The 25,812-nt window shown below is 35.8% G+C and overlaps 1 protein-coding gene across 5 annotated transcripts; it reads right to left on the reverse strand.

Moving 5' to 3' along the window:
- Positions 1 to 1,576: 1,576 nt before the first annotated feature.
- On the reverse strand, positions 1,577 to 15,825 carry LOC126703577 (chloride channel protein CLC-c-like). Of its 5 annotated transcripts, none has more exons than XM_050402538.1 (8): positions 15,569 to 15,825; positions 14,779 to 15,060; positions 13,654 to 13,854; positions 9,095 to 9,272; positions 7,609 to 7,871; positions 4,478 to 4,603; positions 2,904 to 4,032; positions 1,577 to 2,119 (listed from the first exon to the last, which is right to left on the reverse strand). In XM_050402538.1, the coding sequence occupies exons 2-8, from the start codon at positions 15,006 to 15,008 to the stop codon at positions 2,030 to 2,032; spliced, it is 2,217 nt and encodes a 738-aa protein (XP_050258495.1). In that variant the 5' UTR covers positions 15,009 to 15,060; positions 15,569 to 15,825; the 3' UTR covers positions 1,577 to 2,029. The 5 variants fall into 5 exon arrangements, with proteins under 5 accessions (XP_050258495.1, XP_050258493.1, XP_050258492.1 ...); XM_050402536.1 differs by having other exon boundaries at positions 4,334 to 4,603; positions 14,779 to 15,056; positions 15,569 to 15,824; XM_050402535.1 differs by having other exon boundaries at positions 4,334 to 4,603; positions 15,569 to 15,824.
- Between the last annotated feature and the right edge of the window lie 9,987 nt (positions 15,826 to 25,812).

The raw sequence follows: 25,812 nt of genomic DNA on the forward strand, positions 1-25,812 counted from the left end.
TCTTAGCACAATTTTGCACACAGAACTTTGCTGTTTTGGGGTGCGTGTGCAAAATTGTATAGATTAACTTGGGTGCAAAACATTTACCCTTTTGTTTTATCAATACGCTTAAGTGTTACTATGAGATGATGGCCAAAATTGGGAATTAAGCCCATTTTCCTAACTATATAGTTAGTAGGCACGGTTTCAAAAGAAAATATTTTATTAACATCTCGAGTCTTAAAGACTCGATTTTGGGCTATAAATCAAGTCTCAAAGACTCGGTTTTCATGGTCTAATCACGTCTGATGTGGCATTTTTTCCACGTGGCGTCCATCTGGAAATCGAGTCTCTAAGACTTGATTTATAAGTCCTTTACAAAACAAGTATAATGTTTTAAGCACACCATTTACACCTTTTCATGAGAGAGAGAGAGAGAGAGAGAGAGAGAGAGAAACCCAGAAACAAAAACATGGGTTGTAGTCAATCGAAGATCGAGATCGGAGTAGGTGGCTTCAGATCGGCGTGGGACCATGGGTGGGTGGGTTTCAAGTCGGCGTAGGTGGCTTTAGACTAGCGTGGGTGGCTTCAGCTCGGCATGGGCCGTGTGTGGTCGTGGGGCATGGGTGGCCGTCGGTGCTCATGGCTAGCCGTGGGTTGAAAAAGCTGAGTAGAATGGGTTTTCTTGGTGGATTAGTTCTCTATAACTTTGTTTTTTTTCAAAATTTTTGGTTTAACCTCTCTTATGTGTTTTGCTTGGTGAGTTTTTCTCTCTCTTTCTTCTCTGATAAGAAGGTGTAAAGGGTGTGCTTAAAACATTATACTTGATTTGTAAAGGGCTTATAAATCGAGTCTTAGAGACTCGATTTCCAGGTGGACGCCACGTGAAAAAACGCCACATCAGACGTGATCAAACCATGAAAACCAAGTTTTCGAGACTCGATTTATAGGCCCTAAATCGAGTCTTTTAAACTCGAGATGTTAGTAAAAAATATAGTTTTGTAACAGTGCCTACTAATTATATTGTTTGGGAAACAGGGTTAATTCCCAATTTTGGCCTAAGATGATTGAATGGGGAAAAATAAAAATAAATAAATAAATAAAAGGTAGCTTTAGAGTTGTTCGGTGCAAATTGAGATGGGGGCTTTTAATGTATCATTTTCAGATGTATCATATGTAATAGAGTTGTACTATGCAAATAATAGTTTTCAACCATTTTAATGTATCACATGTATATATAGCAATCATTTTGAGCAATTTAGATACCAAAAGCAAATTACATAATAACTGGCAACATTAATCAGGAATGAATGTTGACAAATTTCATTCAACAGTGATTTTTTTTTTTTTTTTTTTTGAGAAATAAATACAACATGCTGCTAACCCCGTAACTCGAACACTTTCCCCCCTAGACCTCCAAGCACTTTGTACATGGAAAGGTATCAATTCAGTTACAAGTCTTTTGGCATTCAATAGGGATAAATCCTCTTGAATATAAGCCACTGAACATTTCATGTCGACAACATTAATCAAAAAAGTCATACATACTAAAGTGAGCTCACACTTTGATAGAAAAAAATTTATTTAGAAATCAAGATACCAAAGAACAAATTACTCAATAAATGACAATTTATTCAACTGTTATCACAAGAATATTATGATTTGACAATCTCAGAAAAACAGTAAAGTCACAAAAACTGAACACTAGAGGGTGTTTGGATGTTGGATGTGGACTAAATCATTTCTTGGTGGATTACAAGGTGATTCAAATAGGACTGATTTTGTCTCCCATTGTGTTTCAAAGGTGTCTATACAGGAGTACCGGATTGTTTCAAGAATGAATTTGTATACCTTGTCCTCACTGTTTAGAAGACTTGAGTTTCTTTGTGGTGACTCCATTTATATCTGTACAACTGAGAATGTTTGCCGTCTACTGCTTTTATAATAAAGATCTCACTTCTAGTAGTTAAAATACAAATTTGATCATCCAGAAACACAGAATGGAACAATGTAATAAGAGAGATGACCGACTATCAAACATTCAGTTGCTCTACTTGTCAGGGTTGAAATGAGGATAGAGTCCCAAAATGTGCTCTGGCATGAAGTCATGCCGTGTCAGAATTCCAACAATTGGAGGCCTCTGTAATATGAAAAAAATAAAAAAGAGTCAGTTTAAATGCATTCGCAATTTTTTAAAGCTAATTGGAGCTGTTATAATGAGGGGACAAAGAAGGAATGGCAGGAGACAATATTGTCCACAAAGTTCTAAAAGGATTAACGGGGGGAGGCATGTCAATCTGTAACAGAAAAATAAATAGATCACAAAGAATTCCCTATTTTTATCATCTAGAAAAATTAAAGGCAAAGACTTATCCTAGAAAAAAGAGGTCATATAACATGGGGATGTCACTGACAGGCAGTTCCCTAGGTCTGAGCTCATATCTTCCTGAGTTTGAAATCTTTCTTCATCTACTACAAACCAATCATTAATGCTATGTTTGGAAGTTTGGAGGGAGAGGAGAGTAGAGGGGAGTAGAGGAGATGAGAGTAGTGGGGAGGAGAGTAGAGGGGAATGGTTATCCTCCACCTTGTTTGGATGATTTTAAAATTAAGTAAGGAGGAGGGGAATAATTAGCATTTTCATAGTTTGTAATTTTGTTAATATGGTAAGGGTAAATTTGGTGATTCATCTGGTCAAGCATTTCTATGCTCTACTCTCCCTCAAAATCTCTCCAATTTAGGGGAATTAAAAATGAGGGGTTAGAAGTAGTTAGAACCCCTCCAAACCCTTCCAAATCCCTCCCCCTCCTCTCTTAAAAAAATTCAAATAAGGTAATTTAACTTACTCTCCCTCGCTTTACTCCACTCCCCTGTACTCCCTCTACATCCAAACAAGCTATAAAAGAGAGAGAGAGAGAACTTACCCCTTGACTCTTTGGTACAACACACATGTGCCTGAGACCAAGTTGCCGAAAGAGAATTGCAGCTTTGGCTAGTGACATCGTCTCAACCACTGTGTATGGGGATGCATTGGTAATAGGATGAAGATCAACATACATTTCCATCTCTTCCACTTTAATATCTAGATCCTCAAGTTTGATTCCCTTCCCAGAACCTGCCTTGGCAAAATCGAATGCAGCAAATCTTTGCAAGATATCATCCCCAGTAACCACCCTATCCATTGAAAAGTTCTTTCCCTTCAGCAAAACTAGTAAATGAGACCTCAAAACGACCCCACACAATTCTGGTGCCTCTGAGAAAGGTGGTTCATCAATCACAGGGAACCCGTTATGCCCTGTTGTCCTCAAAACATGTAATATGTTCCCTACCTTTTCAACGCCGGAAAAGATGACCAATGGACCAGAAACAACATCTCGTGCAACCAAATGCCTCATGTAGGGTTCTGCATGAGCCTCCAAATAAGGCAAACCCTTTATTTTCAGTATTTGGTCATAGACACCCTTGTTGAAGTTATCAGCCACAGTTTTTGAGATCAGGAGAACCAACATCACAAGGGGAAGCAATAATAAGTCATTGGTGAGCTCCAGCAATATAATACATAGGGAAACAGTCATTCTCATGGTGCCACCAAGAAAGGATGCAGCTCCGAGAAGGGCAAAGAGACCTGTGTCAAGAGAGGAGAGTGATTCAAATAATCTCCCAACAAGACGTCCATAGCAAGCTCCAGCTAGTATGACAGGGATAAAGAGACCAGAGGGAATAGCAATTCCGTAAGTGATAATTCCAAGGCAATAAACAGCACCGAAGAAGATGAAAAGACTGGAAATATGAAATTCTTTCACGGTACTAGTGCTGAACAGGTTGCGAATAGCATCATCATTAGTATTTAGAAATAGGGAGGCAAGGTCATTGTAGTACCCTGATGGGCACTGGAAGCTTTTGTAGTTTCCAGATTTACCAACAGTGGGACAGCTCACTGACAAGTCAGTGGGGCAGGGCATGCACTTTGCAATCCATGGCAGGCCAAAAGAACAACACGAAGTCAAGAGTGAGATGGTGATAACTAGTAAGATCTTGAGAACAGCACCTCTTCTGCAAAATCAAGAGAGAGTGGGCAGTGAGAATTGGTCTAAGAAGAAAATTATTTGACTAAAGGGGGTGTAACTGATTATTATTGTCACAGATCTCTACTCATTTGTTTTATATCCAAAGCATGTGGTCAACTTTTACCATGCCAGTGGGATTGGCATTGTTACATGCTTTATAAAAAAAGAAGCAGAAATGCTTGTGATGCTTTCATTTTATTAACTAAGCTTTTGTGTAACAAACTATTTCTACTTTTTATGTGGGTAAAAAAAAATATTTCCAACCAACATAGGATAGGACGACATACTCATTGATGATGCTATAAGTGCGAAGGACCTTGTCCACAAAATAATTATATATGCTTCCAAGAATGCCTCCAATAATTCCTAGGAAAATTACTACTAATATATCTGGTGCACTATAAGTTGCATTGGCAGAACTGACGTCATACATTATAAGACCTCCTTCACCAAATAGCCCACATTTTCCAGTGGTACAGTATTGTATGAAAGCCCTCAAAACTATGGCAACTACTGCAGTTGTAAAAAAGGTCCTCCAAAGTAGAGCACTCCGCCACCTGAAGCAAGGAGAAGAAGAAGCACATTGGATTTCAGAAATTACAAGAACCAAGTTAAGATTGACGAAAGAGTAAACTGCTGAAAACCAGACAAAGATTAAAAATGTATAAAGCTAAACTTCCTCCTCAGCAGACTTGCAATCAAGCAGGGCCAAAACAAGGACCAGAAACTTGTGCAAAAGCAAGGGCATTAATAGAAAATGATAACGGATTAGGGGCAAATTTGATTTACAAAATTTTTTCCCCAATAGGGGCAATATAGTTCTACACATGCTACAGTGGATATAAAATCAAGCATTCTGATTGCTATGCCATTTTCTTTCCTTCATTTGGAAAAGAAATTTTCTGATTTGAATAGACTGATAAATTTTTCTTCAATGCATCATTTCAGTCACCTAGCAGCAAAAATGTTACAGAAACATTTTGCAAGTGCTATGGAACAGCTGAAATAGCTGGCATGCATGAAAATACATGTGAGCATAATGCAAAACTTGTTAAGATTAAGTCTTGCATTAGTTAATGATAAATTTTATATGCTTTTGGCTTAGACACCCACTTATATTGAATGACACTGTCAGGTTTAGGGAGATGGTGTACTAAGTACTAAAATGTATCAATATGGGATACGAGAGTGAATATATTTAATCATTTTTGTGGATAAAAGCTATTTGAAAACATAAAGACACAGACATACACAAAGAAACTGTCATAGCACAATAGATAGCATAGCCATAATGTTACACCCTCAATCCTCAAGTTGGTTGGCTACATTCGGTGGTATGAGTGAGCTGAGGGAGGCATGCAATGGACTGAGCAGGGGTGCATGCTTGCACGAGTGGGCTGAGAAGGCAGTGTGATAATGGCCTTGAAAATGTGATGGACCATGGTCAAGGCTTGGCTGGTTGCAAGCCTAGCGTGTGCAGTAGACAGCATGTGAGCCATTGGTTCAGGTACAAGATACTATCATTATCGCCTGGACAATTAGACATCCAACCCGAAATAGCAACGACCCAATTGCAAGAGCAGAGCTCTACCAACTAAACTATATCCCCCCTAGCCAAGTGGAGCATGCATGAAGGAGTCAGATGCTTCTTCTATTCTTTTACTTGGCGCAGCTAGGAAATCTTGGACTTGAACCAGAGATCTCGCCTGTGAAGTAAATAACCACACCTACGGTCCAACCAATTGGGAGAGAATCAATAGATTCCTTTTCAGGAGCGATCATCCTTCCCAAACGCAACATACAACTCTCCAGTGTACTGCACTCTCCAAGTGTGCTTGTTCCCCTCCTTCTTCCTTACCATGGCAAGTCTCTGTGAAATAACTCCGATGAAAAGAAAAAAGAAGGCATTAAGAGGATGAGCCATGGGCAGGTTGATGGGCAGTGTGTGGATTGTTCACGTGCAAGTCAGGGTTGAGCTACTAAGTATGTTGGCATATTTATGAATGTGGGAAACGAGTTTGGGCTGTGGAATGCTTTGCAAAAGCAAGGTTGGGCTACATATGGGTGATGCAAGGTAGTGGGGCTGTGTGGCCAGATTTAGGGTGGCATTGCCACAGGCCAAGCCCTCCATTGTGTGCATTGGCTAAGTAGTGTAATTGAGCATATGCTTGGGTTGCCAGATGGGTTTGCATAGCCTATGGTGGGCTGGGACACGTGCACAGGTAGTGATATGTGTAGAACAAGTGGAAACATCCTGGTTTGACAATTACCAAGTAGTTGGTATGCAGATAATGGAGATGTTCTGGCAGCATGGAAAGCCTCCAAGACAACAAGCTGTTGGTTCCAAAGAGTAATTCCAGATTGTTGCAGAAAGTATAACGTAACTGCCATTTGCACTTTGATCAAAAGTGTTGAGGGAGGCAACATCATGAAGAAGAGATGCATGTGAGACATTTAGGCAGTAGGGGTGAGTTCTGTGTAAGACAAAACAAGTTCTCTTAGGCTGTTGGGTTGTCAACAGCATGCTTAAAGCAGTCAATAGATTGAGAAATGTAGGATTAGTGTAATCTGTGCATATCTTGTAAGCCATGGTGACTGGTTTAGACTATGATAGAATCCCTTGTTAGTGTTTTGTGAGAGGGAGCCTTAGTTGTCCTTTGTAGTTGCGGTAAAGTTATAAAGGTTGGGAGTACTTTCCATATGCTGTTATATTGTGCGCTCTTTATTCACATACACCGTAGGACAGCTCCTTTGTATGTGTGCTGGGTTATTGACTGACAAGTGACAACTAAACACGCTTACTTTTTTTTTTTTTTTTTTTTTTTTTTTTGAGAAGATAAATATGCTTACTTAATGCCATTACAAGCCAAAATTTTCGGGGTAAAAATTTTCCATGCACAGCATGATAAACATTAAAACCCCTTTTACACCATCTAATATACTCTAAATTTTTACAAAATTAAACAAACCAAAGGAGACAAAATTTTAAACAAAATTTTAAACAAAATTATGAAAGGAAAAAAAAATACACATAGATCCTTACACTATCTTATTTAACATGCAATATTGGTATATTCTAAAATATTGGACCCCACATAATTCCTTCTAAGTTAACTGTCATCAAGAAACACACACACATATATATAATATATCTCAAAACTCACAAATTTATACTTCAGAATTTCAATATTTCAAGGAGCTGTTATATCATTTTCCACAGGATTATGTACATTTTATATGGTCCAATGGAAAAGAAACTACAGAGTCTGCAGTCAAATCAAGTTTATTAGTACATCAAGTATACAAAGTCATCTAATGGAGCTCTATAACTTTCTAGTCCTGGACCTTTTCCCTGTCCAAATACACCATATATTCAAGCAGTCTCCATCCTTTTAAATTACTGAAGTTGAGAAGAATTTTACCCTATATGGCAATCTGAGAAATTACTTTCTAAATGTCTGGCCATGCTTTGACATGTGCAAAGCTTGAAAATAGAAATCCTAATAAACATGGGAAAGGAAAAAAAAAAAAAGTTAAATGTGTACATAAGAGAGAGGGATACCATGAAGCTGCCTCTTCTAGGGCAAATAGGACACCACCAACTGGAGCACGAAAAGCAGCAGCCACACCAGCAGCTGCACCACAAGTGATCATGTCTCTCCGGTCCCGGTCATTTTTGAAGTATCTTAGCCATTTCCAAGTCAAATGGTACTTGCGAGAACCCCCCTGCCCCAGTAAATTGGCTATGCAAGCACCTGTGTGGACCATAGGCCCTTCTTTACCCACCATAAAGCCCGCAGAAACACCAAGAACAGATCCAAAAATCTGCCAAAATCAAAATTGTAAACATCACAGACACATATTTACCTGGATTTTTTTTTCCTTTAATCGTTTTCTGATAAAAAATTAAAAAAAAATATACTAAAGAATAGGGAAGCTAAAATCAGAGCCTTCTACAATGTAAGAATTAAGCAAACCAGGAAATACAAAACAGTTACTAGGTACTAGCCCCCTACAATCAAGTATAACATTAAAAAAATAAATAAATAAAAAAGCATAAACTTGAAGATTTGATCTCAATAAGATGGATAAACTACAAAGGGGATAATGGATCCCCTTTTCTCAACCCTCAAAAGCTGTCAAAAAGAACAGGGGTGTCATTCACCAACACCAAAAATCTAACTGTGAGAAAAAAAAAAAAAAAAAAAAAGCTATCCACTTCTTCCATTTCTCACCAAACCGAAACAGTTCAAGAATATCAAGCAATCCCAATTCACACGGTCAAAGGCTTTCTCCAAATCAAGTTTAACTATAAACCCCAGTATCTAGTCCCTGAGCCTGTCATCCAAACAGCCATGTGCTATTAAAACTGAATCTAAGATTTGTCAACCTCCAACAAATGCATTTTGATATTTCAACACTAGCTTTCCCTATCACTGTTGTTAGAGTCCGTTTGGGAACAACTTATTTAGTTGAAATTGAAAACATTTTGCTGAAAGTACTGTAGATAAAACTAAAAGCTAACTGAAATAGTACAGTAGGACCCATAAATAGTACTAAAAAGTGCAATAGGACCCATGAATAGTAGTAAAAATAAGCTAAATAGTAAAAAAAGTTGCATTTTTCAGCCAATGTCAAATGCAACCTTAGTCTGATTTCTAGTACCTTTGCAAAAATTATATACATGCTTCCAACCAAACAAATTGGTTTAAAGTCTCTTAGGCTTCAGGCTCCATTTTTCTTTGGCACTAGGGTTATAAAGCATTAAAAGATTTATCAAAACAGCACGCAGAGAAATCTAAGATTTCCTTCTCCATAACTTTGAATGATTCTTTCCTTTAGAAAAAATGAATTATCTTAAACTAGTATTAACCATTTTGTTTCACCATTCAAACCTATCTTAGGACTCAAACAGCTGATCTGTGATTCTCAATAGATACTCCATTTGCCAGCTCTATTGTTTAAGGAAAGATCATGAATACTTTGACTCATTTCCATTTTATTTCTTTCATGTTTACACAGAGGTAGAGGGAACACAAACTTTTCACCTTTACAAAGAGAGTGCTTGGAGCTAGTATTGAATAAGCATCCACACCATTGAGATAGGCTTTCACCTCAGGAATACCAGATCCTGCTGCTGCTGGAGCAATGAAAGCACAAAGAGCTGCAGCAGCAGCAGCTAAACCTACATTGCAACCAGCATATGCTGCGAAAGCCTTGAAATATCTGCACTGAAACCATTACAGTGTCAACGCTATAATAGAGAAATGACATGAGAATTTAAACATGGATCTCACATGCATTCAAGATGGTTAGAAATTATGTATTCTCCCAGCACATGCTCAGTAAAGTGATGTAATTCAATAAAAAGAAAAAACAATAATTGTTGTCACACTACAGTACATATGCAATAGTATATTTAGATGCACCTCAAGTATTCAATCTTTCCAATGATTTTTTTTTTTAAAGGAAACAAGGGCAAGAAAATACAAAATTGCATAGCTAAATATTAGTTTACTATTAAATTTGAAAAAGATTGTATTATTCACTCGTTTCATTGTATACACTGAAAGCAGGAAATTTAAATCCCAAACTGATCACTATTTTCCATGCTCATATAATTAAAATTTAGAATTTTTTAGTTTTATATATATATATATATATATATTGTAAAGAACAAAGGAAAAGCCCAGAAAATGTGTGAAGTATGCAGCCCCTATGAGTCCCACTAGAATGAGATGTGTTCATGTATGGCTAAAATGTGTTTCATCCAAGATTATAGGGATGGAAATTTTGCTCCACGCTGCCACAACCTGCTTCATTTTTCCTCACCTCTCTCAGATTTTCCCCTCCCCGCAGGGTGGGGCAGGAATGGGGCGAGATTTTTACCCTACACCCTGGGACAGGGCAATGACGGATTTAGGTGGCCCACCCCGCCGCACCTCGCATATATTACCTTTACTTTATTTATACTTTAAAAATACCCCAGGTTTCTTACTAACTTATTTTATTAAGTATTATAAGACTTGGATGTTAAGACTTTTTTTTTTGTCTTGTTCAATACTTTAGTTTTTATTGTTGAATTGCATGGTAAAATTAGTTCGATTTGATGTTGTCCATTTAATTGCAATTTTAAGTTTGTTTTCATATTATTGTAATAGTGTAGGGCAGGACAAGGCAGGTCAACACAAAGTGAGGCCTTGCAGGGCAGGGCAACATGCCCCGATATGTGGGGCAGGGAGGGGATGGGAAAAGGCAACTACCCTACAAAGCACCCATGATCCAGCCTGCCTGCCCCATTGCCATCCTATCCAAGAACTTCAAAATACCCCTTATGAGACTCTCCCATCCCAATTAGCAAAGAAGAAAAATGTGAGTATCAGAGTATGACATCTCTCAATATGATATGAGGGCAGCAATGAGCTCAATTCCTTCGAAGACTCTCCATGGGCACGCACACATGCATGCACATGCACACACACTCTCATGCACTTTCGCACATGCACACACCCACCTATCCAGCCAATAGCACAAAGTTGCATATGCACGCCTATGGACACATACATGCTCTGGCAGACATTCACATACACAATCATACACACAATCACATGTAGACAATGGCAGAGAGAAGCTACTATCCAGGTAACCTTATTTATCTTTTGTTGCTTTAAAGCACAAACTTCTGAACATATTCGAAAAAGAATATTGCATGATTGGGTGGGGGTAGGGATAGGCATGACAATGCTTCGAGTAATCTTCTCATGCTTTAAGAGCTGGGCAATTGTAAAATTTGTATTTCATCAATTCTGAATGATTTAAGGAGAGAAGAGGAATTGATGCTGGTGGCAAAAAGTTCATGGAAAGTAAGTTCAAAGACAGAAAAATAATTAGGAATTTGGTTTAAATCCAATGCAAGGGCCGCTTGGAATTTTGTAGCCATTTGCTGCTGGTTCATGTTTTCTTAGTTTTTTGACACTGTGGGTGTTTGTGAAATTTCAAGATTTAGTGGAATGTGTTTAATAAGTGGCCCATGAGTCTTATTTTGAGTTTTTGGACCCTCTTAGTACTTTGTTTTCAGCTAAGATTACTAGTTTCATTATTGTTTTCCATTTTGATGCAGTAATCCTAGTCCAATTAGCCTATGTACATATATAAATATGTATTTGTAATAGCCTATCTATATAGATAAAATTGAATATGAAGAGCCTATAGCTGCTTTTTTTTATGCTCTGTGATACGTTGTGTCAGTCTTCTTCCATAGGTGATTGGTATGAAAAACCTAGGCTAGGTGTGATTACATAGGCTTGTCTTCTTCTTCTTCTTCCTCTTCTTCTGTTTGACACAGATCATATTTGCTACCTGCAGCAAAGCATACCCGAAATCTCTCTTCTTCTTTTTTGTTGATAGATAATAGCTTTAATTAAAAAAGGTGGAAAGAATACACAAAGTCCTCCTAAAGAATTAGGATGAAAAGATTTTATACTCTATACAAGATAATCTATGAAATCCACAGTAGAATGCAGCTGCATCCAAGAGCATAAGAACACTCATAGTCTCATACAATGATCTCAAAAATGAAGATTTAAGCTTAATGTTTTTGCTCTCTCTTTCCCTCAATATTGCACAAATAAGTCATTAGAGAACTTGTGTCAACCATGGTAAAATGGCATAAGAGCCAAATCTTGCCCAACCAACCCCAAAAATCGCTGACATTAGAGATTTAAGTGAAAGAGATTGTGATACTCTAAATTTTCTAGATTTATGTGTGGATTTGGATTTGAAGCTATTGTGTAGGCATGTATTGAGTCCCTTATTGAATTTTTACTAGGTCGATATGAGTTTTATAAACTACTATGAGGAACCCTAATCATAACTTAATTAATCCTTTTGAAGATAGCATAGATAGTGATACTGCTTCCATAGGTTGTGACAAATGGTAAAAGAGAAGGTGGTACTAAGTTCGAATTATGTCATGACTCTACCTACTATTTTAATAAAAATTAAAAATTAAAAAAACCCTAGAAAAGTGATAATTTATCAAATTCATTGATTCCAATTCCTAATCACCAAAATCCCAAACAAGATGATGTTCTACGAGTGTGTCCCCTCTTAATTTGACATCCCCAAATAGGAATAAATAGAAAAATCCTAATCAACAATAATGGAAAATAGTTTTGGAAACAGTTTGTTCTAAGCTTGATTCTCACACCATATATCAGGCCACACATAGTGAATACAATTATAAAACTGAAAATCTCTCCCACTCTTCCCTAATACTCCTCCATAGACTAGTACCTCTAACTAAACTCATTGTCCATTGCATCCATGCTTCCCCAAATTGTACACCAGTCCTGGTCACCAAAGATGGTTTTTTTTTTAATGACGTAAGAGAACTTCACTCAAATTAGATAGATGCTGCAAAGCATATTGTACAAGTACAACAATCCCCACTATTAATCAAACCCCTACAGTCAATTAACCCCACCCACCAAAACCAATTACCGGATAATCCAAGAGCTTTTCATCGCTGACGAGATAAGCAATTTATTCTCATGCCCAAGAGGAACACCAAAGATGGCTTTTGTCCTCGCTAAAGTTCCAAACTCATTTTCCTAACAAGCCCTAATTAGAAACACCCAATTTTCAAACCCCTAGCCACGAAATCTTTAGTTGAACATATAAACACACTATACTTAAATTTCAAATTCCAATCGTGGCAACCCCATATTTTCCCTATACCTGTGACACAATCAAACCACAATAAAGAAATCCAAGATGATGCTGAAATTAGCAGCCTTGGAACAGCTTGTGTACTAAAGGACAGAGGATCTTTGAATTTGACACTATATTTTTCATTACACAAGGCCAATGAACTGTAGCTCAAATAGTACCTCTTCCCTCCCATGAGAATGGGTGGACGTTGAGTTCATGACTCATAAGTATAAGGCCCATTGAGTACAAGTGTAAATCACAATCCAAAAAAGTAGGAATGGTTGAAGTAGGAATGGAGAAATTCTGGGCAATTGGGGTTTGATGGGGCAAATTAGGGAAATTTATAAGTAACTATGCTTGATTTTAAGTCTGGTTTGCAGCAAGCAACAAATGATTCCTAAGATAATTTAAAAGAGAGAGAGAGAGAGAGAATGTGATGACAGTACAAGCAATCTCCTTTACATTTCCTTGGTCAAGCACACCTCTGATAGAATGTGATGGCAGTTTCAGAAGAAGCAATAAAGTTATTGAAACCTTTCAACCTTTCATTACAGAATACATACTCTGTATGTAGGGTGCTGCAACATCTTTTCCTAATAGGACTACAATTCCTATATTAAATGAAAGCAATTAAAACTAAAACAGAACAAAATAAAATTCTAAATCCAAAAAAAAAAAAATGGTAAAACACTCAAAAAAGGACTACAGGTATAGGTATAATCCATTCTAGCAATTTTGGAAATTACCAAAACACCCATGGTTTTTTTTAAGACTAAGAAAACAATCAGAGAACTATCGCTTAAAGAAAATCAAAACAAATCTTCCTTTTGGTTCACATTCTACAATATAAAATATAGTGAAGGAAAGATGAGAAAAGAAATAGAAGTTGTCTTACTTGTCCTCAGACATGAGATTGCTAGTCAGCAACAACTTGAAACCAGCTATATTCTCAACTGCAATATTGTTGAAGAAGCCAACTAGTCCAGTACCTAGCCCAATAAGAAGTGCAAATGCCCACTTGAGTAAAACGTACTGAAATATCTGAATCTTCTTCCGTGACCTCCAGTCCTGCTTAAATAATTCATTTTCAATAATCCTGAAATGGCACAAACAAGTAAACCTCTAATCGCCTTAGCCTTCAGTCCTGATATTAGTAAAACAGGCTCTTAGATAAAAGTGAGGTAATTCCCAAAGTTATGATGTTTCATTCTGGTCAGCTTGGAAATAAAACTGTGACACAAACATACTCATAAACTTGTGAATGCATTGTAAAACAGAAAAGAAGAAAAGCTTTTTGTATATGAAGATGAAAAATAAATATAAGTACGTACATCAAACACTATGCACCCAGACGCACGAAAGAGGCTAATTTAAAAGTAAGAAAGAAAACAAGGCTGTAAACAGAAATTTGTCAGTGTAACAGCTTGCAACTTTTACAACTGAATCACATGTGTGTTGACAACTTAATTGTTAAAGGGGCTACAGTAAGGCCAAAATCAATAGCAAGGAGTACCATGATCAAAATCATTAATCATTAAAATGCATCTTTTGAAGGATAACTCTATACACAATGTAGTATCATCTGCTTGTTGTACATCAATCAAGAGCAGAACTTCAGTGGAAATTCGTCCATAAAAATTAGCAAGTCCTTTATGAATTCAAAATAGTCCGGCTAATTAGGCACTATCCACTCCTTCAATCCTCAGTGAATCTGCTTGTTATAGGCAAAGAACCGGAATATCTCTTCCATAATCAAATTCAAGACCCTAAATGAAAATTACTGCTTTCAAAGCTAAATCCAATCATATTAAATTAACCCCAACTCAAATTTCAAAGACCACCTCCCTTATAATCACCTTTCGTTAAAATATTTGGAGAACATGCTCAAAATAAAAATGGTGACATAACACATGCATACTGGAAGCTGTTCTTTTTATATAAATGGCTTTAGATTACTTTGTTTTGCATGGTGAAATTATTCATGAAAATAAAAAAATAAAAAAATTGATACAGAACTTACTCATAGTCAAGGCTCTCAATGGGGCAAACATTGGCACCAACAATGGCAATCTGGGAGGTGGTGTTGGTCCTCTTCACCAGAAGCGGCTTTGTGTATGATAAGTTTTTGTCCGACACCTCTGACCTGCATCTCTCAATCTCCTTCCCATCCAACAGACCCTCATTTTCAATGTCAAGCACATCATCACTGTGGTTCACATATTTTTCTTGATCCATTCCCTTGCTGTCCATTCTTGTTTGAGATTTTCGGCAACTTAGTATTACACTTACTTAGTAAATCTATCTGCATGCAAAATCCACAAAATCCTAATCATAATTGAGAAATTCAGATGGCAAATTCAAAACTTAATTAACTACAAACAATTTCCATACTCCCTGATGAACACAAAACTGGAACAGAGTAATGATCACAAATATTTATATGATATCAATTGAATTGGTGAAATTAAGCATATGCAAAACCATCTAAAGATAGGATGACAAAGGCGCGAACAGTCCAAGTATCTAATACGCATCACCTTATATCAAATATACATGATATGTGTAGAGTGGGTCTGATTGGTAAAATTATTGCCGAGAGACCTTGCTATCATTACTGTTTATTTTCGGTTTGGTTTTGTGGACTCGGTGATTAGTATCATTTCATTTTTATTTAGTCCTGCTTCCATTATAGCAATAAAATTTTCAACAAAAAAAAAATTCCCAACACAAAAAACAGAGAAATTAATTAATACTATAATAAGAACAACAAAGAGTTAATAACATGGTTGAAGGTTGTTGTGTGTACTTACAACAATACACGATTTGATGTTGCTTGCTTCTGCTTTAAAAAGTCAAAGCCACAGTCGATCTTTATGAAGGACTCATTTTGGAGATAAGGTACAGACACTAATCATAAAGGAATTTGAGTAATTGCAATCAGGGATCTTTCATTCAAATGAAACATCCATTTGGGATAGAAAAAAAATAAATGGAAGGAGCCAAACCATCGTGATCGTGATGACTGAAAATGATGATGAAGAGGATGAGTTAGAATAAAAGACAGCGACGTTGTTTGTTTTGACTCAAAAAAGTAATAATAATAACTCTGACACATACAGCGCAGCAGAGAGAGAAAGAGAACAGAAGTCACGTGTTGCGTGCAAGAGCAAAAGAGAGAAGTGAAAAGTCTTTTCACGATTGGCTAGCAATGCAATCTCTACAAAAACGTGGGTGAACTACAGATGGGATAGCGTCCAAAAATTATTAGGTGCCGCCTAAGATTTTTACAGTAATTTGTTTGGAAAATTATTAACTACTCCGATTGAGGTAATGGGATTCAAGGTACACCCTATGGAATATTCTTAGGCATTCGCTGGACATGAATAAATGCTGCTCTTTCTTACGGTGGATTTCATCATAAATTTAACGTGTAAACCTTATATTAAATATGAGAGGAAGAAGTTTCATTCTCCATATTTCAAAAGTACCTAAATATTATCCATACATGAGATGATGGAGCACCACGTCAATGTAATCTAAAAGTACTTAATAGTTACTCATGTAGCTTTATTTAAAGGTGAAGAATAATGCTGCTTAACATTACTTTTTACCATTAAGAATTATTGTAAAATTATTGTGAAAATATTATGTCAATAATTTTTATTCAAATGTGAGTTTTAGTTAGTTTAACTGGTAAAATTTCCGATGGTTGAATAAAAGATCTAGTATTTAATTTCTGTTTACACTAAAAATCGATTAGTGTCTTAATTTAATGATAAAGAGTTATCCAGAACCCACGCAATACTTTGGTCTAATACATCAATGATGAGGAAAAGTGTAATTAACTATTATGTGCAACAATAATTAGCAAAAGCGTAATATTGTTCTCATTTGTCCCCCAGAACAGATTTTTACCTACCCGAACAAACCGCGAGTACAAATGTGCAAACTAAAACAAAGTCGGACTTATCACTGATATAAAAATATAAAATGGAGTACAATGTCATTCTACTCTCTGTCTTTGCCGTTCTTAGCCCGTAGTATAATAATAAATAATAATTTTCTCAAATCTGAGCCCACTTGTATACGTGCAAAGATTCTCAGTTTAAACATGTTCAAATTTTCGACAAATACTAAAAAGTAAAAACTAGTAATTTATCACGAAGTCATGACAATTTCGTGAGACAACTTTGTATGATTAATTGCGATGCCTGCCGGCTGCCACTCTATTGTCAAACCTCTTTGTTGGCGCTGCTGTATTGTCAAACCTCTTTATGAAAATGGTTAATAATTTATTTAAAAAAATTTTATGAAAAAAAAAATGTTATAACAATTTTTTTTATTTTTTATAAAAATAGTGTCAAAACTTTCTTAAAATTGATTATTAATCATTATCCTAAGGGTAACCATTAACATAATATAATATAATCTACTCTTGATAATAGCATTTTATCAAACTAAGACATAAATCGATTTTTGGTGTAGGCGGAGATTGAACTAACTAGAACCCACAAGATAAAGGTTTTGGGTTTAGAGAAATTATAAATAAATTTCTATAGATTGTTTATATTATTTTAAGTTTTTATAATGCTAAAATGGAACATTTGATAAAGAGTAAAGTAGCAAAAGTAGGGTTTTGTGTGTTATTTTAGCATTTGGCACGGCATAGTTGATGCTAGTAGCAAAAATAAAATAAAATTAATGTTACTCCAATTATATAAGATAAGAAGACTATTTTGAAAAAATTATTGTATCCTTTATTAGAAAAAAAAAAGTTTAAAATATTGTACTTTAAAGCAAAGCGATTATTAAAAAGTCTTATAACTCAACTAACTAAAATAGAAAAGAAAAAGTATGATTTGACATTGCGTTTGCCAAACAAGCACTTCAGCCCATAAATAGGACTCAATTAGTCACACAAATATGACTTATCTCTCTCATAAAAGAAAGAGAAAGTTTAGGAGGGCTTGTCAATTGTTAGTGGTGAAGATAAGGGTAGGTTCATTAGTAAATAAGGCTTTGTTTGGGTACTTAGGGGCTGTTTGGATTTATTGTTTCTATAACTCGTAACTCTGTTTCCATCACTCATAACTCAAAATATGTGGGTCTTGCTTACGCCTTAAAATGTATACTTGTTATATATTTATATGGGCGTTATCTCCTTATTATTATGCTTAATTTGTATAATTAAGTCATGATTTGCATTAGTCCCTATTATTTATTTTTACATAATTTTTTATATAAAATGCTATTCATTGTGTGTAATTTTCTACTTTCAGGAAATTATGTGAGAAAGATGAGTTTACAGGAATTTGTGAAAGAATGAAGGCCAAACTAGAATTAAAGTAGAGCTAAAGGACCATGCTTAAATGTCTAAGGAGGTGCAGCTGGAGTGCTTGGATTATCTACCATGATTGGAAGCTTCAAATAAGGAAAGAAATCAAAGAAGCAGAATCTGAAAAGGAAAAATCTGATTTGAGCACTGATCAGTATTTTGGGCGTATCTCTCTCCTCAAAAATCCAATTGACACAAGGCTAGATGGGTTGGAACCGTGACTTAAATATCTACAACTTTCCAGTTTTGAGTTTTTCGAAATTCTCAATTTTTGAAAGCCGAAATTAACTCACAAGTTACCGCTGTAAACCTGGACGGAAATTAAAATAGTAAATATTTTATTTTCTTTGGACACTTAGACATTAGGGTTTTGAAAGGGAGGCTGGGCAGAACGAATTTTGGAGAGCAAACCTTGTATTTTTCTTTCTCTAATGGCAGCCTAAACTCTTTGCTAGGGATAGGGGTTATGTTTCTTCTATACGGTATGAATATTCAATGTGATTCTTTCTAGGATTTTATCTACAACATATTTGATTGTTCAATTAGATTTCTTTTGATGTATTAGTTCTTCCATACTTTCAATAAGTTCAATCATGTTTTTCTTATTGTTTAGATGAATTTCTAATAGTTTCAAATAGAAATTAGGATTTAAAGTGAATGGGTTTTTTTGAAAACTTTTCTAACCACATTATCAATCGAGGTTATCATGCGTTCTTGAATTGTCTTAGTTCAACCGAATCATAAGTTTTTAATTGTATAAGAATAATCAATTATGAAATAGATATTTTCTTAGATCACAAAGAATTTCATATCGATATAGGGAAACACCCTGATGCCCTAGTATTTACATTATTGATTTAAATCAGTTATTATTATTATTCTTGTTAACAATCACCAAGCAAAAGTATTTTTCTTATTCACCCAAATTGTTATTTAATTATATTGTCTTTGAATTTACCCTGCTCCTTGTGGTTCGACCTCGGTATTCCGAGAATTATATTACTACGATCTCTTACACTTGGAAGTGAGCAAGTAGGTCCCACGAAAAAAAAAAAAAAAAAAAAAAAAAAAAAAAAAAAAAAAAAAAAACTCTGTTTGGATTTATTTCCAGTTTTTGTTTTTATCACTCAATTCTCTGATTTTTGAGTGATAATTTATGGAAATTGAAAACACTTAAAATGTGTTTTCAGTTTCCAAAACTCAGGGTATGTTTGGTAACTGTTTTTTCTCCTTATTTTCTGCTTTCAAAAACAATTTGCTATTTTTGAGACTAAAAAACTTGTTTGGCAAACCAAAATGGACAAAAAACAAAAATTGTTTTCAAAACTCAATTTGTGAATGAAATTGAAAACATGCAAAATGTTGTTTTCAGTTTCTAGTTTTCAAAAGTTAATGAATACATGTATTTGATTTAATGAATATGTCTCATTTAATGAGTTAGCATTAGAGTTCAAATCCTAGTAACAATATATTTTAATATTTTCTATTTTTTTCTTCAAAAAATTATTTTTTAATTTCAACTAACCAAACATTTATTTGATTTAAAAAATATAGGAAAATTGTTTTTTCTTTATATTCCCAAAAACAAGTTTTTGAAAATAAAAAACAAAACTGTTACAAAAAATAACCTCAGTTTTCAATGGCATTTTGGTAATTAAACACACACTGAGGGACCCACTAGTTAAAGGTCAGCCGCAACTTTTGACTCTCTTTTTTTTCATTGGATTCGATGAGTTTGGTTTTACACTGGTCTTCTTCTTCTTCTTCTTCTTTTTCCTTTTTCCTTTCACACTAGGTGATCTTCTTCTTCTTCTTTTTCTTTTTCTTTTCCCTTTCATGCTGGGTCTGGTCTAGTCTTCTTCATCTTCTTTTTTCTTTTTTCTTTTTTTCCACTGGGTTCGGTGAGTTTGGGTATTAGGAGTTGAAGGAAAAAAAGGAAAAAAAAAAAAAAAAAAGTAAAAGCTTCACCAAGTTACAGGTATGGGACCCACAAAAAGTTGAAAATTTTGAGTGATGTGAACTGAAAACAGTGTCCAAACGGGTGGGGTTAGAAAAATTGGGGTATTTTAAGGGATGAGTGACGAAAATTGAGTGACAAGTGACAAGTGATGAAAAAAAAAAACTAAGCAGGCCTTTAGTTCTCTATCACTCATCACTCAAAATAAATGGAAGGGCCATACCATTGTGATCGTGTTGGCTGAAAATGATGATGAAGAGGACGAGTTAGAATAAAAGACACGACGTTGTTTAATTTTAAAAAGTAATAATAATAGGATTTTACTAATGTGTGTCCTTAGGACACACATTAATTTCCATTTTTTGAAAAAATTTTATTGAGAATTGAAAAAGTAATGACAGCTTTTTCAATTCCCGATAAAATGTTTCCAAAAATAGAAAGTTTAATGAGGGCACACATTAACCAGACCCATAATAATAATGCTCACACATACAGAATAGTAGAGAGAGAGAGAGAACTGAAGTCATGTGTTGCGTGCAAGAGAGAGAGAGAGAGAGAGAGAGATGTGAAAAGTCTTTTCACGATTGGCTAGCAATGCAATCTAGACAAAAACGTGGGTGAACTACTGATGGGATAGCGTCCAAAAATTATTAGGTGCCGCCTAAAATTTTTAATGTAATATGTTAGGAAAATTATTATCTACTCCGATTGAAGTAATGGGATTCAAGGTACACCCAATGGGAAATTTTTAGGTATTCTTTAGACATAAATAAATGCTGCTCTTTTATCTCATATTTATGGTGGATTTCATCATAAATTTAATGAGTAGACCCTATATTAAATATGAGAGGAAGGAGTTTCATTCTCCATATTTTAGGAGTACCTGAATATTACCTGTACATGAGATAATAGAGCACCAAATCAATATAATCTAAAAGTGATGTCTAATGTGGAAGACGATGAACAATAAAGGGAAAATTGTTTTGTAATAGTGTAGCGTGCAGGCTCCACTAACCACTAATTGTTTGAGTGGTTATCTAATATAATAATTGTGTAATGTATAGAGCCCCACGTTGCTTTCACCAAAAAAAAAAAAAAAAAAGACCCCCACGTTGATGTTAACACCTTGATAACGTGCATATCACGTTGGTGTATCACATATTGTTGTTGTTTCCTTCAACAAGAAAACTGTGCAAGTGATAAGCCACATGCAAGTGGCTGTGTGGGTTTGTAATATTGTTTACAAATACTGTGTGAGTTTGTAACATAGTTACAAAGGAATTGAGTTATATGAAAACTTAATATATTACTTGCACAGTTAATCATAACTCGTACAGTGGGCTTTTTTATTTTTAATTTATAGTAAAACTATATATATTCTTAATTTTGTTTAGACCACATTTTTTCTAATGTGACATATGTGTAGTTGTAGTGGCATTTTTTTTTAACTGTGATGTTAAAATATAATTGTGATAACATGAGAAAATTGTGAAATTAGTTTTCTAATTTTCTGTATAATTATGCATGTTTTTTAATTTTTGAATTAATTTATGATGTCTTTTTAACATATTGTGATATGATTGAATTGATATTATATGAATGCATTATGTGATGAATATGTGTCCAAAGGGTTTATGAGACTCTTTGGCTCATCTTTATATTTAGAGATTATATTGGTAATTTATACAACATGTATATTTTTATTTATTATTATTGTGGATGGATAAGACAATTTTTGAAATTATTTGGTAACGTGACATCCCCAATTTTTTTTAATTACAAATAGAATCTTTGTAGTAGGATACTTGGATATGTAATTTTTTGGGCCAATGGTTTTTTGGCAATTATTTGGGCCATTGTTTTTGGCAATGTAATTTTAAGATTATGTAATTTAATTTTGGAAGCCATGTAAGGGGATGTGTTTCACGGTTACCTATAATTTTCAAATTTTGTCTTAGCATGTTGTATGAAATTACCAATAGGGCTTATAGTGGAGCCCATGCACAATGTGTTGTGCACAAAAATGTATGGACACATGTTATATTTATGATTTAATATGTGGATGGTGTGATGTTTTATTCTTCACAAAATTTTATTTAAAAATCAATTAGATGTGTTATTCCAATTTACATAGTGAGAGATGATTATGAGCTTAGTGAAATTTTCGATCTTACTATGTAGAAAGGAATATCATGGCCTAGTTGGATTTTTTGGAAATAAAATTTAAAAATGTATGTGCTAATGTCAACTTGCGTAATGAATGTAGTGAACATGGCCACTAAGAATGTAGTTGCTGATCTAACTAAGGGAGAGAACTAGATGGAACCAACTATGATATGTGGCATAGAAAAATTCAATATCTGCTTAATGAACAAGAGGTCCTTGAAACCCTAACCAATGTTATGATGCAACCTGAAAATGGGAATACTGCCCAACATCGCCGTGACTTAGAGGCCTATGAGTCTTGGGTCAAGAAAGATCGTTGTGCACGCTTCACTATGCTGAGTAGCATGCACAATGATCTTATTAGGGAGTTTGAGAACTACCCAAATGCCCAAGAGATGTGGAACCAGCTTAAGATTGCCTTCGGAGGGAGTTCAGCAACTAGGTTGCGAGCTCTTACTTTGAAGTTTGAGCAATATGTTATGGATTCAAAGCATAGCATAGCTAAACATCTAAGGACAATGTCTGCATTGATCCGTGACCTAAGGCTGCTGGCAATAATCTCTCTGATGAACAATAGGTCATAGCGGTGATACGTTCATTGCCTGAACCTACTTGGGGGCAAATGAAACTTGTTTTGACACACAATGAAAATATCAAGACTTTTGCTGATATTTCTCGTCATCTCGAGCTTGAGGTAGAGCACATGGGGGCGAACCAAAACACCCTCCTTGTCGCCCAATCTGGGCAGCGGAAGGCATTTAGGCCTAAACGCAAAGGACAAGGGAGGAATGCCAAAGGAGCTGGTAACCTTGGGCCTAAAGAAGGCAAGATAGCAAAGCACCAAAAGGGCAAGTGTGCTAAGAAGGACAAGGCAAAGATCAAGTGCTACAACTGTGGTAAGAAGGGTCACTTCGCTCGTGAGTGCACTAAGCCAAAAAAGGTATCCATTCTTAACAACTTTGCTATTACTTATGTTTGTACACATGTTTTTGTTGCTCATACTATTCCTGGGTGGATTGTAAATTTAGGAGCAACCAAACATATAGCCAGAGATAGAGTTAGGTGTGTAGATTACAAAAAGATACCAACAGGCACGTAGTACGTTATTTTGGGTAACGGAGCTCAAGAAGAAGTCATAGGAGTTAGAACCTACCAACTCAAATTGCGTCTGGGACGTACGTTACTTCTTCATGATGTGCTTCATGCACCTGGTGTCCAATGTAATCTATTTTCAGTACTTACTATGCTTAGACTTGGATTTAGTTTCCGTTTTGATGGTCCTCAGTTGGATTTTATTTAAATAAAACCTTGTATGGACATGGTTATTTATCTAATAATTTCTTTATGTTGGATTTAGATCATTCCTCTTTTTCTTTCATTGCTCATAATGATGATATTTCTGATTCTGTAATGTGGCATGCTAGACTTGGACACATAGGAAAAGATAGATTGGCTAGACTAGCTAGAGAAGGCCTATTGGGGTCTATCACTAATGTAAGCCTACCTATGTGCGAACCTTGTCTAGCTGGAAAGGCCTGTAGGAAGCATTTTGGTAAGGCTCCAAGAGCAACTCATCCTTTGGAATTAGTTCATTCGGACATATGTGGACCTATGAATGTTAAGGCACGCCAAGGCACCTCTTATTTTCTCACATTTATAGATGACTATTCACGTTTCAGTTATGTCTATCTGATTTCCCATCTCTTTGAAGCATTAGATTGTTTTAAGCGCTTTGTGGCAGAGGTTGAGAATCAAAAAGAAAGGAACCTAAAGGTTTTTCGAACTGATAGGGGTCGTGAATATTTGTCTAAACAGTTTTAGGAACTGTGTGAGGAAAAAGGGATACGTAGGCAATTGACGATTCTTGGTACTCCACAACAAAATGGTGTTGCAGAGAGAAGGAATCGTACTCTATTAGAGATGGTTAGATCGATGATAGCGCAAGCCAACCTTCCAATTTCATTTTGGGAGGATGCATTGTTGACTGCTGCCTACATCCTTAACTGTGTGCCTTCTAAGTCAATTCCCACAACACCATATGAGTTATGGACTGGTGCAAACCTAATTTGGAGAACTTGCGCCCTTGGGGTTGTGCAGGTTTTGTTCACAGTACTTCCTATAAGTATGGGAAATTGGGCCCTAGAGCAAGTAAGAAAATCTTTATAAGATATTCAGAAAGCTCAAAGGGGTATGAAATGTATGGTGAACATTCTGATGGTGGAATGATAGAGATAGAGTCTCGTGGTGTCAACTTCATTGACAATGATTTTCCAAGCATTAGTGAAGCAAAACAAGATCTTCAGCTTTATGAGCTGCAAGAACTTGAAGGTGTCATACCATCTTTGGGCGAGGGTGGAGAATCACAACTTCATCCTGAAATCACCAAAGATAGTGGGAGTGATTTTGCTCCTAGTGGGAGCAAACCACTAGATAGTGACACACAAGGATCCAAGGTACGTAGAAGTGAACGTGGAACTATTCCCCGTCGTCATTTTGAGATTGAGGGGGAATCTTTTATATGTGATTCACTGGACCTTGATGAGCTTGCTTCCTATGAGGAAGCATTAGCTTCACCTGCTTCACATGAATGGATAGTTGCCATGAGGGATAAGATGGATTCTATGGCAAAGAATCAAGTTTGGGAGTTGGTTGACCTTCCGCCTGGGCGTAAGACCATTGGAAACAGGTGGGTCTTAAAAATAAAGCGTAAGGTAAATGGATCGATTGACAAATATAAGGCTTGTCTCGTGGCGAAAGGCTATTCCCAAAGAGAAGGGATAAACTATGAAGAGACTTTCTCCCTAGTAGTGAGATTTGTCTCTATTCGCCTTATTCTGGCTATTGTTGCACATTTGGATTTGGAACTCTTCCAAATGGATGTAAAGACTGCATTTCTCAATGGAGAACTAGACGAGGAGATCTATATGGATAAACCTATTGGCTTTGAGGTCAAGGAACAAGGGCGCAAAGTGTGCCGCCTTAAGCGTTCCATTTATGGCCTAAAGCAAGCGTCTAGACAATGGTATTTCAAATTTCATAAGGCTATTATTTTGATTGGTTTCAAAATGATGGAAGAAGACCATTGTGTGTATGTCAAACGATCAGGAAAGAGTTTACTTATCTTGTCTTTGTATGTGGACGACATTTTGTTGGTTGGAAATGACATGGAGATGATTGTCACCACCAAAAGGTGGTTGTCCTCTATTTTTGAAATGAAGGACATGGGAGAGGCTAATTATGTGCTTGGAGTTAAGATCTTTAGGGATCGCTCAAAGAAGCTTCTTGGTTTGTCTCAAGAAACTTACATAAAGATGATCTTAGAGCGATTTCGTATGCATAATTCCAAACTCATAGACACTCCAATTGAGAAGGGACATACATTAAGCCTTAAAGATTGCCCTAAATCAAAAAAGGAAAAGAGAGAAATGACAAAAGTTCCCTATGCAAGTGCTGTTGGAAGTCTGATGTATGCTATGTTGTGTACTCAACTAGACATCTGTTTTGCAGTTGGTATGGTTAGTCGTTATCAAAGTAATCCAGGACTTGTTCATTGGCAAGCAGTTAAGAGGATTTTTCGATACCTTTGTGGGATATCA

Source organism: Quercus robur, chromosome 10, assembly GCF_932294415.1.
Source record: "Quercus robur chromosome 10, dhQueRobu3.1, whole genome shotgun sequence".
In the NCBI taxonomy this organism is placed as follows: Eukaryota; Viridiplantae; Streptophyta; class Magnoliopsida; order Fagales; family Fagaceae; genus Quercus; species Quercus robur.

What these genes read in the sequence shown, in the direction of transcription:
- LOC126703577 (XM_050402536.1), bottom strand. Translation starts at nt 15,008, where the DNA reads ATGGACAGCAAGGGAATGGATCAAGAAAAATATGTGAACCACAGTGAT. An exon ending in AATCTCATGTCTGAGGACAA is followed by an intron (nt 9,273 to 13,653) that starts GTAAGACAACTT and finishes GTTTCAGTGCAG; the next exon opens with ATATTTCAAGGCTTTCGCAG. An exon ending in ACTTATAGCATCATCAATGA is followed by an intron (nt 4,033 to 4,333) that starts GTATGTCGTCCT and finishes TTGATTTTGCAG; the next exon opens with AAGAGGTGCTGTTCTCAAGA.